Genomic DNA, 17,972 nt, shown 5'->3' on the forward strand with positions numbered 1-17,972 from the left:
GACAGCCAATAACCTCCATCAAGCCAATAGGATGGGAACAATGTTTCTTTCCAGCACCAGAAGGCATTTAGATCTGGGTGTGGGGGAGGAATCCCACTGGCACCCCCTGAAGGTGACCTGTGCCATTTTTACCAGGATATAACACACACTTCTAAGGATGAACACTTGTGACTAGTTAGAAGCAAGGGAAGCTGCCAAGAGGAACAAGCTGAGTAGATCCTGGGAGAAGTAACCATGTGGCAACGGGAAGGCAGGGTGGGCAAACCCACAGCGTGGAGCAAAGCTCCAGAAGTGCTCCATTCCTGAAGGTGTTGGCAGGGGCAGCCTATTTTCAGGAAGAGTAGCACAGCAGAAGCTGGTGTGAGGAGCACGCTATCCTGATGGCTGGCCACCAAACCCACCAGCACCCAGCAGAACAGGATACTCACCAGAATGTGGGATGAGTTGGGTGTGGGTTGTGGGGAAGGGAGCAACTGCCTTTGCTGAGGCTTGAACAGCTTAATGCCAGGAAACAGAGATGTTTGCACTGGAGAAAAATCAACTGCATTGAGAAAGGCTTGGAAACCCAAGAACTCTGTGCAAAACCAGCCTCATCAGGTAGTCCACAGGGAAAAGTACATCCTTCCCTTGGGCACTAACACAGCCTGCCCTTACTACCCACAGCTAAATTGGCCTGACCATGTTGCACAAACAGGAAAATGAACCCTTCATGTATTGGCTTCCTCCACTTCAGCTACAATTTCTCCTTATTGTCAAAGCATGAACCAGTGATCCAGCCCAATTCTTGACTTCTATATTGATTTATCTGTATTGAAACTTTAAAAGCATTATTTTAAGCCATTTATATTTAAATCAGATTGAGGGGTTTCTTGAATCAATGAAGACAAAAGCAATCCTCTAACAATTATGAATCTCTTATGCTTCCTGTGGAAATTACAAAGAGGAAATGTAGATTTGCCTCATTCCCTGAGGTGCCCAATTGAGGAATGGTTTTGGCAGCCTAACTACAAGAGTACTCTGGTGAAACAGTGTCACCTGAACCAAAGAGGTCCAACATGTGGTCTTTCAAGGAGTTAGGGTATCAGCAGCTCACTGCTTATCAAATGGGAAAACTGCAGTGAAAGCCAAAAGAACTACAACATCCCCTCAAAACTTTGTATTTCATGCTGGAAGCAGCAATGCACAAAAAAAAACATCCATTGCAGTCAGCCAGATAAGTTACCCAATGTGGGAATGTATTTTATACCAGAAGAAAATCCTAAGTTTGAAGTCTTTACTCACTTCTTCATATATAAAAATATAAATGCATTTTCATACCTCTATTTATCTAAAATGAAATATACCTATCCCCCATATTTAAGTGCAATTGCACATTCAACAGGGCAGTTTCCAGTGCCACCCTTGGCACGAGCAGGATTATTTTCTCTCCCTCACTACCTCTTTCACAGAACATACATTAAGCTGAATGGAGATCTTCATTCTCATATGAAAGCAGCAAAATTTCCAGTCCCACAATTACCTGAGACTGTTATTGAAGCAACTCCTGATACAAAACACCCAACACATGCACAGAACTGCTCCTTAACAGCTCTTGTTCTGTGCCTCTGCAGAGCAGGCGGTGTTTCCTGCACACTTTAAAAGAAACAGGAGACAAGTCCAGTATTATCCAGTGACACCTGGATGCTACAGGTTTCTGGCTGATCCACATACACACCACAAAACCTCTGCTGCATGTGCTTGGAGTTCTGACACTAATTCAGGGAAATTTTAGTACCCAAATATTAGCAAGTAAAATGAGCTTTGGCTTTGCAGAAATCACATTTAAAATATGTTTTGTTCAGTGGTAGAAAAAAAACTGACAAACTTGGGCTGTCTCATAGTGCTTCTTTAGCTTACAGATTTTGTATTGGCTACACAGCTACTGTACTACAGAGGTTCACACATCATTCTCAATTTTACTTTTTTGATACAAAAGCCCTAGTGCAGCCCAAACTCACCAAGAAAAGCCAAAGTATTTAAAAAAAAAAGTTGAGGTGACAGAAATCTTCCCCAAAAGGGCAATACTCTATTTCAGAAGAGAACACCAAACACATGCTCTGCTTTTTCATTCAAATACAAATGTCATGTAATGGATTACATTGCCCAGAGAAGCTGTGGATGCCCCATCCCTGGCAGTGCTCAAGGCCAGGCTGGATGGAGCTTTGAGCAGCCTGGTATAGTGGAAGGTGTCCCAGTCCATGATGTGGGAGCTGGAACTAAACCTAAAGAACCCTTCCAACCCAAATCATTCCATGATTCTACGATTAATAGAGAAGATCTAACAAGCTTATACAAGTTTCAGATCACCCGAGTGTGAGAGGCTAGAGTGTAACAGTGAGGAGAATGAAGACCAGCATAGTGAAACCAAGTTTCCTGATGAATGACATCTCTATTTCAGAGCAAATGGGGATGTTGAAGTACCAGCATATACCCACATGGAGTGCATCCTCAGTTTTGATGAGTCTAAACAGCAGTTCAGAATTCTGTCCCAGATGGTAACTCTTACCTAGTTATTAAATTATTCAATTTATTGAATTAGACTGAAACTTGAGGGGCAGATGCAGGCAGTGTACATCCTCTGAGAAGTATCACAGACCAGATTTTACAATTCTGTTTACTTGCAAGGGAAAGAAATGCCCACTTACTGATACTCAGTTGTCTTCTCTGAAAGAGATAGACAGAATATCCGAAATGAGTTACAAAGAGGCCTTCAGGCAGGCTACTGAAAATGCAATTTCTTTGAGAAGCTAGCTGAATAAATCATATTTCTGTAATCATAACTCATGTAAAAAAAATGAGCAGAAAGAGTGGTAACAGGGATAATACAGGGAACATCTGCAAAACAAAGATATTCTTCATTATTCCATAGGCAAACTAATATAAGAAATCCCCATAAATTTTTAACAACCTACAAATGTGCTGTTTCCCACCCATTCACCAGATCCTCCTAAAAGCTTGCAGAAATGTCCAGGAGAAGCAGGACTGCTGGAAGGGGAGCTGGTGGAAACAGCACAGGCTCTGCAGGCACTTGGTGCCCTCTCCTGGGCACGACAGAAAGATCCTTGTACAGCCAGTTCAGAGCATGGCCACGGAAATGGGGTCTTCTACATCTTAAACTGATTCTTCAGATGAAATAAAAGGTACAGGTCAATCAGAGAGAAAATTCACACATTTCCAGAGAAGTACTCAGCTGTTCAACTCCATCACAATTCCTGACACAGCAGCATGTTACATCACAACATTGTTTATTATGTAACTTTTTACAATACAAACAAAAATACAGAAATGCAGTATATGAATACAGCTAAATGCAAAATGGTGATGTTTTTCTCGAGGCCATATTCCCATTTCTAGTAAAATAAAGAAAGACTGCACACAGGTAGAAACAGGTTGGTAGTTAACTCCACAATTTTGCCTAGAAATGACCTATAAATGCGTTTTCCTGCTACTTACCATAAAATGTAAAAAGGGAGTTAAAGGAAAGTTTTACTCACTGGTTCCTACCATATGAAAGAAGCTATATTCTATTTAGGAGGGCCAATATATGGAAAAATATCTAAATTAAATGTTATTACAAAAAATGAAGCAGTAATGAGATCCTTCTGGCTAAAGAAGTTACTAAATGAGAATAGCATATATTTAAAGAATCCAAAACATAAAAGGGTTGTTATAAAAAGCTTAGGTGCACTGTAAGCTTACAACTTTTGTTTTTCCATGTGTCCTTTTAAACAATGGAAGTGTCAAAAATAGGGTCAACTGTGTTAGACTAAATTACATTATTGTATATGCTGCACTGAATGGAATTTTTATTATAATAATAGAGAAGCATTGTTTGCATCATATTATGGCAATTCATCCTCACTAAAAACCGTCTAGAGTCCTGCATTTTTTGATATCCTGTAAACCGTCAAACCACCAGAACATGATTGTACAACAGTAAAATGTTTTCTTTTGCATTAAAATGACACCTGTTTAAAAAAAAAAGAATGAAAAAAGGTACTTAGAGCTGTTATTTTTCCAAGTACACAACACCCTAGACAATTCAAGGCATCTCATTCTCCATCAAAATTAACAAAAATTTGTCATGCTGTTAAATCCATTACTATGGATACGACTGGTGCAAAATTGGTCAAACGGATCCAACAAACACTGATGTCCAGGCTGGCATATTGGCAACTAATACATAACTGGTGGTCAAAGTGATGCATTTAAAATATCTTCCCTTTCTTCTTATTCTTTTCCAAGGTTCTAAAATGACATAAAAAAAAGTTTGTTAATGCATACAAGTTGTTTTGGTTTTTTTTTAATTATATACACCTTTTAAAACGACATTTTAATAACGCTTTTACTGGTTACAACACAAAGGATGAAACTTACTGAGTACACAGTACTTGTACTGTGTGAATCAAGCAGTGCAGTTATCACCAGATTTCCCCTCCCGAGGACTGAGGGAATTAAATCTTTTAATTCTCAGAACCTTAATTCCTCATCCCCCAGAAGTCTGATGCGATTTATCAATATAAACATTTATTTATTTACATAAATATATCTAGGTGTAGGTACCATGTTTTTGCAGGCTAAAACCTGCTTCAGAGGCTAATAATCTTCCCACAATTGCTGAAATATGGTAATTTGTAACTAAAAGCAGTTCAAGATTTTTTTGGCTTTTAAGTGACACCTCCATAGCGGTCAACAACCATGGATGGACAATTACTGTCTCAAAAAGCTACAGAATTTTTACTGTGAACTGCAGGACAAGATCCAATTTACCTGGAAGAATTCTGTTGTTCCAAAATACGTTGTTGAGCCTCCCAGTTCGCTTTCTCATCCTCAAATTGACGACGCTTTTCCTCCAATTCTTTGTGCTGTGCCTCCAAATTCTTTTTCATTTGCTCATGGCGTCGCTGCAGCTGTAGAAGATTATGAACAGATTCAGTAGGTGCAGAAAACACAGCAACTTTTGGAACTGTACTAACAAACATCAGCAACCAAACTTACTAATATAACAAAAGTATGTATTCTATCTTTCTTTAGAGAAAGTAGCTCAGGCTAAAAACTCTAAGGTGATAGATATTGCCAGTAACAGAAACCAAAAGGTTATTAATCCCATAGCTTCATTTTACAGTTAACAGAAAATACCCCAAATGATACCCAGTTTACAAACACAATTTGCAAGCAGCTATGTTTGGCAAATGAAAGAAAATTTAAAAATACTTTGGTATTTGACACAAACACTAAGCAGCAAATTGCAGAGCATTTCAGTATCACAAATGCATAAAACAGCAGCATCTTTGACTTTCTGCGGGGGGGGGGGGGGGCAAACACTAAGCAGCAAATTGCAGAGCATTTGAGTATCACAAATGCATAAAACAACAGCATCTTTGACTTTCTGTGGGGGGTGAAAAAATCCCAAAATATTGATTTCATCTTACAGCATTAACTATACAATGGATCTATTTAGAAAAAAAAATATTAAGGAGATTAGTTTATTCACTAATTAAATGAATTAGTATTATTGAGGATTCATCCTACAGCATTAACTATATAATGGAACTATTTAGAAAAAAAATATTAAGGAGATTAATTTATTCACTAATTAAATGAATTAGTATTATTGAGGAAGTGAATTGTCTACATTCCAAAACAGAATGAGAATTCTCTCCTGCAAGTTGTTGGGACAGACTGATAATCAAATGTGTTGTATGTGAGGACGGAAACAGTTGTTAGAAGTGATTTCTTTAGTGTGGTGTAGTTTTTTTGAATTGAGTTAAATCATAGAATGGTTTGGGCTTGGAAACAGTTGTTAGAAGTGATTCCTTTAGTGTGGTGTAATGTTTTTTTGAATTGAGTTAAATCATAGAATGGTTTGGGCTGGAAGGGATCTTTAAGATCATTTAACTTCATCCCTCTTGCCAAGGGCAGGGACCTGGATGCTCAAAGTCCCATCTGGCCTGGCCTTGAACATGTCCAGGGTTGGGGTACCCACAACTTCGCTGGACAACCTGTTCCAGTGCCTCACCACTTTCATAATAAAGAACTTTCTCCTAATATCTGATCTAAACCTACTTTTTTTCCATTTAGAGCCATTCCCCTAGTCCTGTCACTCCATACCCCTGTAAATAGTCCTTCTCCATCTTTCTTGTTGGGTCCCTTCAATCCTGGAAGGCCACGATTAGGCCACCACAATATGTCCAGGGTTGGGGTACCCACAACTTCTCTGGACAACCTGTTCCAGTGCCTCACCACTTTCATAATAAAGAACTTTCCCCTAATACCTGATCTAAACCTACTTTCTTTCCATTTAGAGCCATTCCCCTAGTCCTGTCACTCCATACCCCTGTAAATAGTCCTTCTCCATCTTTCTTGTTGGGTCCCTTCAATCCTGGAAGGCCACGATTAGGCCACCACAAAGCCTCCTCTTTTCCAGGCTGAATAATCCCAATTCTCTTAGCCTTCACTCTTAGAAGAGCTGCTCCATCCCTCTAATTGTCTTGCTGGCCTCCTCTGGACTCACTGCAACAGGTCCATGTCCTTCTGTGCTGAGACCCCAGAGCTGGATGCAGCCCTGCAGGTGGGGTCTCACCACAGTGGAGTAGAGAGGCAGAATCCCCTCCCCTCCTCAACCCGATGTCCACACTTCAGAGAAAGTGATATAAAACTTCCTCTTTCCTTACTTTCCTGCATAACCCTGTTTTACACAGCCCTTGAAAACCTATTTCCTTTTACACATTTTTACATGGCACTGTCTGTTGCCTACTTTTCTACATTTACATAAATACAACAGAAGTTACAAAGCCATGAATGGTGAAGAAAAAAGAAGAATGAATTGCATGAACATAAAAAAACTGGTATCACAGGATAATTCAGCCAAAAAGTCATAAGAAAGCCAGAAGTATTTTTTTATTTCATATAACAAGGAGAATGTGGACACCAAAAGTATTAAAGGATTCAAAAAGATTCAAGACAGAAATCAAAGGAAGGATAAATCAAGTGGCTACAAAAACCATGATCCAGATAGAACATAAAGCTTTAAAATCCTCAAACTGCTGACTGGCACATCTTACTATTCACATCCCTATCTATTCACTTCTCAAAAAAAAAAAAAAAAATCTAGATGAATTTTTTTTCTTTGATCCAGTATGCCTTGGCACCTTGCAGAGCCTAGGCTGCCAAGCATTTCAGCTACCCTTCCAAGTTTCCTCATTTTTCCTCACATTTGGAGACAAACTTTCTTAAGGAACTTTGACAGTTCTGAATTTCTCTATTAGGCTTCTTGTGAGAAACTGCTTTCCCAAAACTTAAAAAATTACTTAATTTTTTACTTAAGAAGTTTTACCTAAACCTCTAATTGTAACAGTCCCTTAAAAAGATCATTTGCATAGCTCCCTGAAGCCTGTAAAAGAACTGGTTTGACTGTGAGGACTTCACCTGGAGATGACAGAAATAATTAGAGTTAAGTATCCACAGAATTTGTTCAAATGGTACCAGAACACTGACAAAACCAAATCCCTGACTCTTCCTTAGCCTAGTAATTCTCATTTAGGTGAGATGCCTATAGGCATTGTGTCCACTTCCTGAAATGCCTTTTCAATACACACAACAAATAATCATTATTCCATTAGCTTATGTAAGCCATACAAGTCTCAGGAACTTTTAAAATCACATGGAAGATTAAGCACAAAATATTCCAAAGAAAACGGAGAAGAAGAGGGTAAAGGAAGTTAAGGAGTATTTTAACATGCTATGACTAAAAATAAAAATAGAATGCATGTGAACATTAAAATTACATTTTAAGTTTAGACTGATACCATTTCAGCAAAGGCAAAAAGCTGAGAAGGAAGAACGCTGTTGTATTTACACATAAAAACCAACTATGGAATCAATTATGCTGCAAAGTATTGGCAAAAAGTCCCATCTCTACACTTGTTCAGCCTCAAGTTATATTGGTGTTTAAAACATTTTGATTACCTCAGCTTCAGAGTCCTTCAGTTTCTGAACTTTTTCTTTGACTTTCATCTCAAACACCTGTTCCATTTCCATTTCCATTTTCTTCATTTTGGCTACGTGCTCCCTCCTTTCCTCCTCCATCTGTGCCAATGGGCTCCTGCCATAAATCCAGAAGAAGCAGTTAGCTAGTAAGAACTTTTTTCCCTGTCTGTTACATTAGGACATCTGGAAAAAGCAAGATAAAAATGCTGAAGCAGTAACATAAACACACTGCTGTAGGCACTGCTAGCTTAAATTCAATTTACATTATTATACTAACTGTTTAGATAAGCTTTACTCAAAAAAGATATTTCATACAATGTCTTTTCCTCCCCCATGATTGATTTATACTACATTTAGGTTAACAGAAACTCCTGATTTTCTATATGTAGAACCACCTGGTCATGGGAAGAGAGGAAATCAATGTTAAAACAAGAAAAAGAAAATTAGCATCTTCCAAGTTATCTTCAGGCATCTTTTTCTTCCCCATAATTCAAATATATAAAAAATTAATGGATATAATAAGAAAATTAGGAGCACTGCAGACTAAAGCTCTATTTTCTCTCTAGATCTTCATTATTCTCAAGTGAGACCAAGAAACACTTAACATTGCAACTGTGTTGAATGCTGTGGTCATACTTTTAAAGAGAGATCAGCTTTGCAAAAAAGGTCTGGGCAACTGAAAATCAATATTTCAAGGTGTTAGTTGGAAGGTTTTCCTTTAGAAAGCTACTAATAAATGTAATGTACAAAAATAACGTACATTATTTTTATTTTTTCCGTATACTTCATGGTATACTTTCCTGGATTGTACTGAATTTTTAAAGCTGTATAAGCCTGCTATCCATGTTGTGGTGATACAAGTTTTAAACAGTAAGTTTCACTGTAAACATCTAATAAAACAGGATGATTGAGATCTAGTGATGATTGCTACACAGTTTTCTTAAGACTCTGCTGATCCACAAAGAGCAATCATACCAAATCACTGGCCTCTTATTTCAGTTTTGAGTATCTATGGCTTAAAAGGACAAAGTTTTAGCTATTGTGTTGGGGAAAAAACTGACTATATTTAGAATTGTTACAATTAATCAGCAGAAGATATCTAATGTATATATTAAACTGAATGTGAATTAATAGTTGCAACACTTGGACTTGTGAGTAAAATGCTGTATAATATACAGAACTGAAATTGATCTTCAGTTTAATTTTTACTTTAGTCCTTCAAAAGCCCAACTGCTAGCAATCTTTTACAAGGAAAAAATTAATGGTTAAACACAGGTGAGGTACAATAATGCAGAAAATTACTAAGGAAGTGAAAGAAGAGGTGAGTAGCAGTACTTGTGGAAGCTAAGCATCTGTCAAAACAATACTATTTTCTTCTAGAGATGTAAAGTTCTCAAATGCATCTGCTCTTCAAAAATTAATCTACAAACAAGAATAAATATTGAGGAATCATTGCTGCAGTTTCAACTTGAAAGAGGTGCAGAACTGTCCTTTGATTGAAAACTCAGTAAATCCAATGGGGATGCCATGCAAGCTGTATTTTGAGAAAGTGGTAAAAATCAGTCTGCACAGAAAATCTGATTAACCGACAAGTGAGCATCTACAGCTGAGAACTTTACAACATAGGTCACAACTGGTTTTATTAGGTCCTAAGTATGTGACACAGATAAAAGCACATCACTCTGTATTTCAGGACAAAATGATACAAGGGATTTAAACAAAAACAAACAAAAAACCAGACACAAACACAAAAAAATAGCTGAAGAAAAAAAAAACCACAAATCACTAAACAAAGATGTAAAACATTTAACTGATTTCAGAGGACATGTGCTCTAATAAGTCCTCTAAGTTATTCTGCAAAAATTAAAAATTATTCTAGATATGTGCAAAGAATCTCTGCAAGCAGGGAATAAGATAAAATTGTGGTCAAAAATTACTAAAGTTACTAAATCTCCAATTCAATGAAGAATTGCAAATTTACAGGTAAGGATAAAAATTCCACTAATTCTTTATAAGTATCTATATAAAGATGACTGAGCTATGGATAGAAACTGGGGGAATTCCATAATTTATGCACTTCTACTGATTTTTGAAATTTGACCAAATTTGACTTGAATCTTAGCCAAAAGGTTTCTAAAGAGGATGGCTTTTTACAGAGGTATTTATCACTGTAAGCATTTATAAATTCCTAAACTTTACAGTAGCACATCTTTAGGAAAAAAAAACCAAACCAACTGCTAGTGGAAAAAACAATGCCAAGAGTGGGATACCAGGAAACTGTTTTAAATTTGAAACATCAAACAGTGAAATCCTTTTTGTGTTTATAGAATTTTTGTCTTAAATTTTTTGGAAAAATTTAAATCACCACTTACATGCCTTCAACTGTGTCAAATCTAAAAAACAAAAAATACAGAGGCTTAGCTTAGCATGCTTAAATAAAACCACAAAACCAAAAAGCAATAATTTAAAAAAGTAAATTCAATATTATTAGATTCCTAAAGCTAATTATGTGCTCCCCAAAAGCAAATTTTTTCCTACTAAAGGGAAACAATTGTTAGTTAAAGCTTGTTATATTTATTTCAAATTCAGTTAGTCCATCACTACATCATGTCAGTATTAACGCGGGTTTGATGTGCAGATGCTTTCAGGAACACTTTTCCTACAACATCTATGCTTTTAAATAGATTTTATATATTTTAGTGACACGAACCACCACTTGCTCTATACAAGCATTCGGAAACCAATGCCACCTGGAGGCTCATCTCCTCGTTTAGAATATGCCAGCCAGCAGACCCGAGTACGGAAGGGCCGGGAACGCTCCGAGGCCGCGGGAGGAGCGCTTGGCTCCCACGGCCAGCAGAGGTCTCGGCGGCGGCCCGGCTGCAGCGTCACCTCCCCGGGCACCGGGATGCTGCAGCCGAGCGCAAAACGGGCTGGAAACCAGCTCTGAGCTCACCATCCTCTCACATGGCCTTCAGGCCGTCAGGGCTGTGTCACAGAACCCGCCAAGAACACAGGCAAAAGGAGCTGGAAGTGGCCAGGCTTAGCAGTCAGAGGGACTCGAGCACTGTGTGTTTTGTTACCCTGGATCAATGATGGGTAAGACCCATCTTTACGGTGTACAATATGACTTTCAATAAAAATAAGATTTTACTTTTAAATTCACTGAAGATAGCAGCTTCATACAGCAAACCAAAAAGATTTCTCGACTTACAACATCTGAATTTCAGAGCAAATGCCAATTTTCTCGCATGTCACATAGTGCACATGCAAAACTCCAATTACCACGTGATTTAAAGAGAAGTTATCTACATATATGAAGACCACCTTGACATTTCATTTTTTAATGGTTAGCATGATATTGAAACTTTGACAAATCAGACTAAACCTAAAATACAAAAAAATCCTCCATAACCATGGAAAATATATGCTTTGGATTGTTCCTAAGTTAACAAGTTACTTACAGAACAGTCAAAAGTTTCTGTATCTCACACAGAGATACAGAACAGTCAAGTTTCACCAAATCAGAGTTAAGATTATTAACTGGACAGAAAAATACTTCAATTAATCTGCACAGTATTATTAAAACTTGTAGCACATACTTCTATTTGTTTTCACTTAGCATTTTTGTCTAAAGAAATATGTTAACAGCTGCATGAAAAACTGAGATCTGCTAGGATCATAAAAATACAGCTGTTTTAAAGCTACAAAAGGTCAGTCCAACAGCTCCAGCAGCTGCCAGCAGGAGATACTTTTGGAAAAGTACAAGCACCACTGCATGTCCCCTGGTATGTCTGCCCTCCCAGTCTCAAAAAACCAGCAGCTTAGGAGTTTCCAGAGCCAGGGGGTGTATCTGTGTTTAACCATATGTTTGTAATACCACCAGAGAGCATCAGAGCACGTCTCCATTCTCACACAGAGATACAGGCTCTGTCTCCCGTGCAAGAATCGATGTTGCCCCCATTTGAGACACAGACACTTCTTTCAAAAGGCCAGCAGGCAAGCATAAAATTCCTAAGGGAGGCACAGATAAACTGTTAATAACTGTTCCTCCCCCTCAGTTTCCAGGAGGCACATGGTTATTAGGAAGATTTCTTCTATGCTGCTTGAACTACACTAGATTAAAAAACCAAAAGCTACAAAAACACACTGAAGTAAAAAATGCATGTTAAAGCTTAAAAAAAACCCCAAAAATAACAAACTGCAACTCAACATATGGTTAAGGTAAAAACAGAAAAATAGCATCAGCTGCTTCATAACCAGCACATGCAATCAAAAATTTCATGCATTTACTTACTAAGCCACCCTGTGCTCTGGGGAACAAAATCTTACAAAATGTCCAAAATAGTCTTTGTAAGTTTGCAATATACTTTGCCATCTTTCAGATGGCTGAATCAAACTGCAATTATTTACTCATTCTCTTGAACAAAAAAAAACCCTGATAGCAAAGAGCACCAATTGTATTTATTCATCTCTGAGCTGCAGTACTGCAGTGCTCCAAGTAAGAGATTTCTAAAGGAGAAAATAGTTCTAGAAAGCACATTCACCTGGAAATAGTCAGGTGGGACAGCACAGTGATCTGAAGTGACAGGAGATGCAAAGTGAGCATGCTTCAGAAAGCAAAGTAATTCCAGACCCTCATAGTGTAGGTTCTGGCTCAAAGGGAAGTATCAAGAATGCTATCAGAAACTGAGTGGGGTGGAGGGGTGAATGAAGTTCACAAAGAGTTTTGAAACCTACTCATATATGTATTTTTGTATAAAGTAACATCTTACTGTGTCTGCAATATGGGAACAAAAAATAATTTTAAATAGTGACTCTGTTGTTATTTTTAAGAATGCAGAATAACCAGTCCTCTTACATGGACGAGGTAACAGACTGAGTTTGTAGGTGCAGACTAACACAAATCTAAGCAGGCACAAAACAAAAATGGTAAAAGTGCTGTCAATAAAATTCAATTTTCCAGATCTAAGGAAAACATACTAAGATTTTGAAAGGTATATAAGAAACCCCAGCATTTAACAACACACACAGAAAAATGTGAACAACTTCCTTTGATAGTCCAAATAACAATGGAGGGGGGGAAAAGTTTCACTTTTCAGCACAGTAATAGCAAATAATAATACAGTAAAAAGCACACTAATAGCAAGTTAGAAGTCCTGGAGAAAATGCACAATTGCACAATTTTCTCTTCTGCACTCCTCTTACTACATTTTCATCTGACATACTTGCAATGTGCACTCAGAAGCCTTGAGTCAGGGATTACAAGATGGCAAGAAACATGACAGTGAGAAGAAGTAACCACAGTGTTATGGACACATATATTTGAAAACTAGTATTTTTAAGACTTGACCTCATTAGAAACACATCTTAAGTGCAAGTACACTTCTAAAGAGTTGCTATAACTGACATAAACTACCACATTTTTTGTCAGTTATGAGCAGGGAAGTCTCATGTAGACTCACACTAGATGAAACTAAATCATGTCCACGTAAATCATTCCCTCACAACTTTTAAACCATTAAGAGAACGTAGAATAGACATTTCTTTAGTGAAAAATGGTTTTGTAGGTCTCATATGGATGCAAATAGCAGGTATTTCCAACTATTTTCAGGGATCTTTTTCAGGAAGAACAGCTGTATTTTTGCATACCATTAGCTGAAAAGAACACTACCCTATATTTTGATTGAGAAATTTGTACTTAAATATAGTACAAAAAAAGAGCACCATTAATTACTAATTATTTAATCACTAATTACTGTTGATGCAGTTGCTACATGCAGAGCCGAATATCTGAATGTAGCTATTCTTAAACTGCATTATACAATTCAGAATACAGTAGAGCCTAGTTTTAAATCTTTCAGTAACTTCATCAGGTTGGCAAATAATTTCTTGTCAGAGGTAATAAAAATGACATATCAGAGTGTCGAAAAAACAGCCACAAAAGCCCCCAAACACTGCATTGCAACTCCCTTCTCACAAAAGATAATGATGTTGCAATAATCCCCCTGCCATGATAAGCAGCCATATGAGTTGCTAGAGCAGCATTTCAAAGATGACAGTAGCAGGTCTGCTTTTTCAGAGTTTCTAAATAAATATAAACCCATTCTTCTCAAAAACATCCCTGACACAGTAGTATTGATCATTCATGCAGAAGAACCAAAAATTCCACAAATAACTTCTAACCTAAAATAGAAACTAATGCACAAGAACTTTGCAGTATCAGTGAAATAGAACACTGAGTAAATGTAACAATTCTCTTCAAAACTGAATCTACTATTTAGCATGTTTAGTGAAACTGGTGTCAATCTTAATGAAAGAGGAAAAAATCCCAAATTACAAGTGAACAAGAGGCTGTCTCCTTTCAGAGACAGCAACGAGACAACTGACTGAAGGCTATATACTATACATACAAACCCACCGGCATCCCTCCCCAAGAAACCCAAAACTGAAAATATCACCACACATTCACCAAACCAGTCAACCAAAAAAAGGAAAGTAAAAAGATTATAGTGCAATACAGCCTTAACAGGAACTTACTTTGTTAGCTGCCCTTTATTTTTGTTGTTGTCAACACCGTTGTATGTAACAGCTGCCAGTTTTCTGCTTCTGTAGTTCTCATAATGTACATTGTTAGTAACATCCTTCAGGTCCTGCATATGAGTTCTGTCAATAAGTGTAATTTATCAGCTTAGTGCACAAATACAAAATACTATCTGAAAAATCAGTCCCTGTTGATTTTTTAGATTGACTTGAATTTAATTATATCCCTCCATTAATGTTCCATTTCCCACAATGTTTTTACTCTGTCATTGAAACTGGAGCTCTCAAGACAGCAAAGGCACAGAAACACCAGGTTATTTTACACCAAACTATCAAAAGCTTGCAATACTCCAAACACTAACTTAAAGGATCAGTCTTTGGAAAGTTGAGTTCTCTGGAAAAACTTGCAGGTATTTGATAGGCAGATAAGGAAACTGTATATTACTACTGTAGTAGGTGAGAAAAAGCATGTCAGGCAAGACAGGATCAGTCTTAGGAAAGTTTGAGTTCTGTGGATAAACTTGCAGGTATTTGATAGGCAGATAAAGAAACTATATATTATTACTGTAGTAGGTGAGAAAAAGCATGTCAGTTTTTCAACAACAAGCCAAAACTTCCAAGTTTCTATCTTTTAATTCTACAAAAGCTAAATGTTAAGTTCAAGACTAAGCTGAAAGCATTCACTTCTTTTCATAATTGTCCATTGTCAGCTGGGAGAAAAGCAAAGCTTAGGAATCAAACTACCAGTTTTTACAGCAGATGGCAGCTAGTGGACTGCTAGGAGCACAGGACTCAGCACCTAACACAACAAAGCACAGGCAGTCTTGTTTTAGGTAAATTTTCAGTGATGAAGTTTTTAGAAAATGCCTACAACTACACAGACATCAGCACTAAGAGATAACTCAGGTTCCTATGGACTAGTAACAAATAACAGAAAAAGTAATCACAAAAAATTCACTACCAACACCACTGCTTGCTAACTATGTGGTTAAACAAGATAACTGCTTACAACTAAAAATATGGAAATTCATATGAACTCACTATCTCAAATTTCTTCTTCTCCAATATAGGACTTTCCAATCTCTCAGATATACCAGAAAACTTAACGTTACCTATCAGTTACCTACCTTATCAACATGTTCCTCAGAATTGTGAAGTCACAGTGTTCACCATTTTCAACTGCAAGAAGAAGTAAGCTTCTGTTGAGACGTCAACCAAAATGTGTGCTTTACAGAGAGGTAAGATGTCACCCGTCTACATTCATTCCAACACATTACTCCCACAGCCTTTCCTTACTCAAACAACATGTGTGTTAGCAGAAGGAAAGTATTAACATAACTATAATAATGCATCTTACTTGCAGAGTTCCTATGCTCCCCCAAGCCATACTGGCAAACTGTACTGAGTCAGTGCAGCAGAATAAGCTACCACAACAGAAGCACAGTTTTGCCAGTTTAACTGTTTCATCCTTTGGCTGCCTGATAGCACAGTTGTGTAAGGATCAGACACTAAGGGAAGACTTCAGTCTAGATCCAGCTATATCCAAAAACCTTTAAAAGACAGACTCAACCTGTTTGTCCCTGCCCAATAAGTTGCAGAAATCTCCATTTTAATTTTAATATAGATTGAGTTCTTCATTAATGAGGTAAAGGAAGGTTGCACACTGAATTTGATGCACCAACCTACAGATCAGAGAGCTGGCAGCTGTCATTATGATGTCATTATAAATGCCACCTATTCCACTGTGCCTATCACCCCGCTAAAGTAGCTGACGCTGTGAGTGGCATCTCCCTGAGAGATCATGAAATGACACTGGAGAAAAATGCATACTCCAGACCTCTCTGATGTGCAGACAGAGAAGGCAACACACAAAGCTCTTAGCACACACAAAAGAAAGGCATAGGGCAGGTTCCAATGTGCCTCTGAAGTAAACACAGACATTGTCATGGCAAGGAGGGAAAAAGCCAAGATGCCAGAATTAAATAGCCCAAGTAAATTCAGTGAATCCTACAGAAAAATGCAGAACATTGCCACTTTGTGTGTTGATTCTTGTATCTGCACTCCTGCATTATTTTATTCCATGGTTTTACACAGACTGGTAAATTCCACTCAGATGGTACATGAAGTCATACTCTCAAAAAAAGCATCATCTCTGTCCTAACAGACTGAAAGCCACTCCAAGAGGCATCTTTTAGTTAGGCTAGCTCTTCCTTTCCAAAAGTCATACAATTGTGAACATGAAACTGTTCAGAAATTTGTTTTAAAATACAGAAAATCAGCACGATTTTGCACATCTCCAAATGCCAACAGAAGAGCCTGAAATAAAGCTTGATCTTCTCTGATGCAGCTGGTTTTTACTTTCTGCCAAACCTCATTTCCTGCCAGACATGCACTTCAAAGTGTTACAGCATTCCTTTTTAAAGTCTTGGTCTATACACTGCTTGTTGGCTGGGGTTTTTTTGTCTGTTTTACACTGCATCCAATTTATAGTCCATTGCCCTCGGAAGGCAGAAATAGTGAGGGGAAAAAAAATTTACTCTTTATTCAATACATGCACACCAAAGGAAAAAACTCAGTGATGTGGAAAAACAGTCTAATAGTGATTGCTTTACTACAAAGTGTGGTGCAAGTCAGGCCATGTGGCATTTGAAATATATGAAAGGCATTAAAGTACAAGAAATGGCTGCCAGAAGAACATGCAGTTATCTTCAAGTCTCTACAGCAGTAGACAGTAAGTTTTAAATAAATTTTTAAAAAAATTAAAAGTACTCTATTCATTACCAGGTACCTTTCCGTTGCTATACCCCAGCACTTAAGACTCAGATGTTTTGGGAAAAATTGTATTTATGACAATTCAACTGATCAAATTAATATTTATAATGTGAGTACTCTAGAAAGAAGAATTTAGTACACAGGTTTTAGATTAAGATAATTAAGGAAAAAAAGGTAGAAAACAACTGTAATTTAAGTCACATCATTACCTGTAATAAATTACTACAGGTTTTACAATTTCTCACTGAGGCTTAAAGAGAAATCTGCTTGCCAAGTTACATGTTGCCAAAACCTTTACCTTGTTCCAATATTGTCAGAATAACAAAATTATATATTCAATTAATTTCCAGACCAAAGATCATTGAAATTAAGCATTTCAAACATTTCAAATACAGACTCATGTCTAGTAAGATTTAAATGGATTAAAAAAATCACAAGAAAGCCTTACCTTCTGCAACACCCCATGGGTACTGCCTTCCTCTAACTCTCTTGCCATTGACTTCAATGATCGTATTACTACCTACCACAGCAAGAGGTAAACGGTCCTACAAGATAAAGTATGACTTTAAAAATCAAAATCTGCTGTCAAAAGATACTTGAAAGCATGCCCGTGTATCAACTTGACATAA

General features: G+C 37.4%; 1 protein-coding gene across 3 annotated transcripts in view; it reads right to left on the minus strand.

Moving 5' to 3' along the window:
* Positions 1-3,264: 3,264 nt before the first annotated feature.
* SEPTIN7 (septin 7) overlaps positions 3,265-17,972 on the minus strand; it is an 81,197-nt gene continuing 66,489 nt past the window's right edge. For 2 of the 3 annotated variants that reach the window (XM_039715001.1, XM_039715000.1), the window contains exons 9-15: positions 17,792-17,888; positions 15,699-15,750; positions 14,569-14,694; positions 10,401-10,421; positions 8,008-8,143; positions 4,810-4,949; positions 3,265-4,287 (exon numbers count right to left, since the gene is read on the minus strand). In XM_039715001.1, coding sequence (XP_039570935.1) covers positions 4,248-4,287; positions 4,810-4,949; positions 8,008-8,143; positions 10,401-10,421; positions 14,569-14,694; positions 15,699-15,750; positions 17,792-17,888 — 612 coding nt within the window. In that variant the 3' untranslated portion in view covers positions 3,265-4,247. The remainder of the gene's footprint in view (positions 4,288-4,809; positions 4,950-8,007; positions 8,144-10,400; positions 10,422-14,568; positions 14,695-15,698; positions 15,751-17,791; positions 17,889-17,972) is intronic. The other variant, XM_039715002.1, reaches the window with a different exon arrangement.

This window comes from Passer montanus, unplaced genomic scaffold (assembly GCF_014805655.1).
Source record: "Passer montanus isolate IOZ18808 unplaced genomic scaffold, ASM1480565v1 scaffold32, whole genome shotgun sequence".
NCBI lineage: Eukaryota > Metazoa > Chordata > Aves > Passeriformes > Passeridae > Passer > Passer montanus.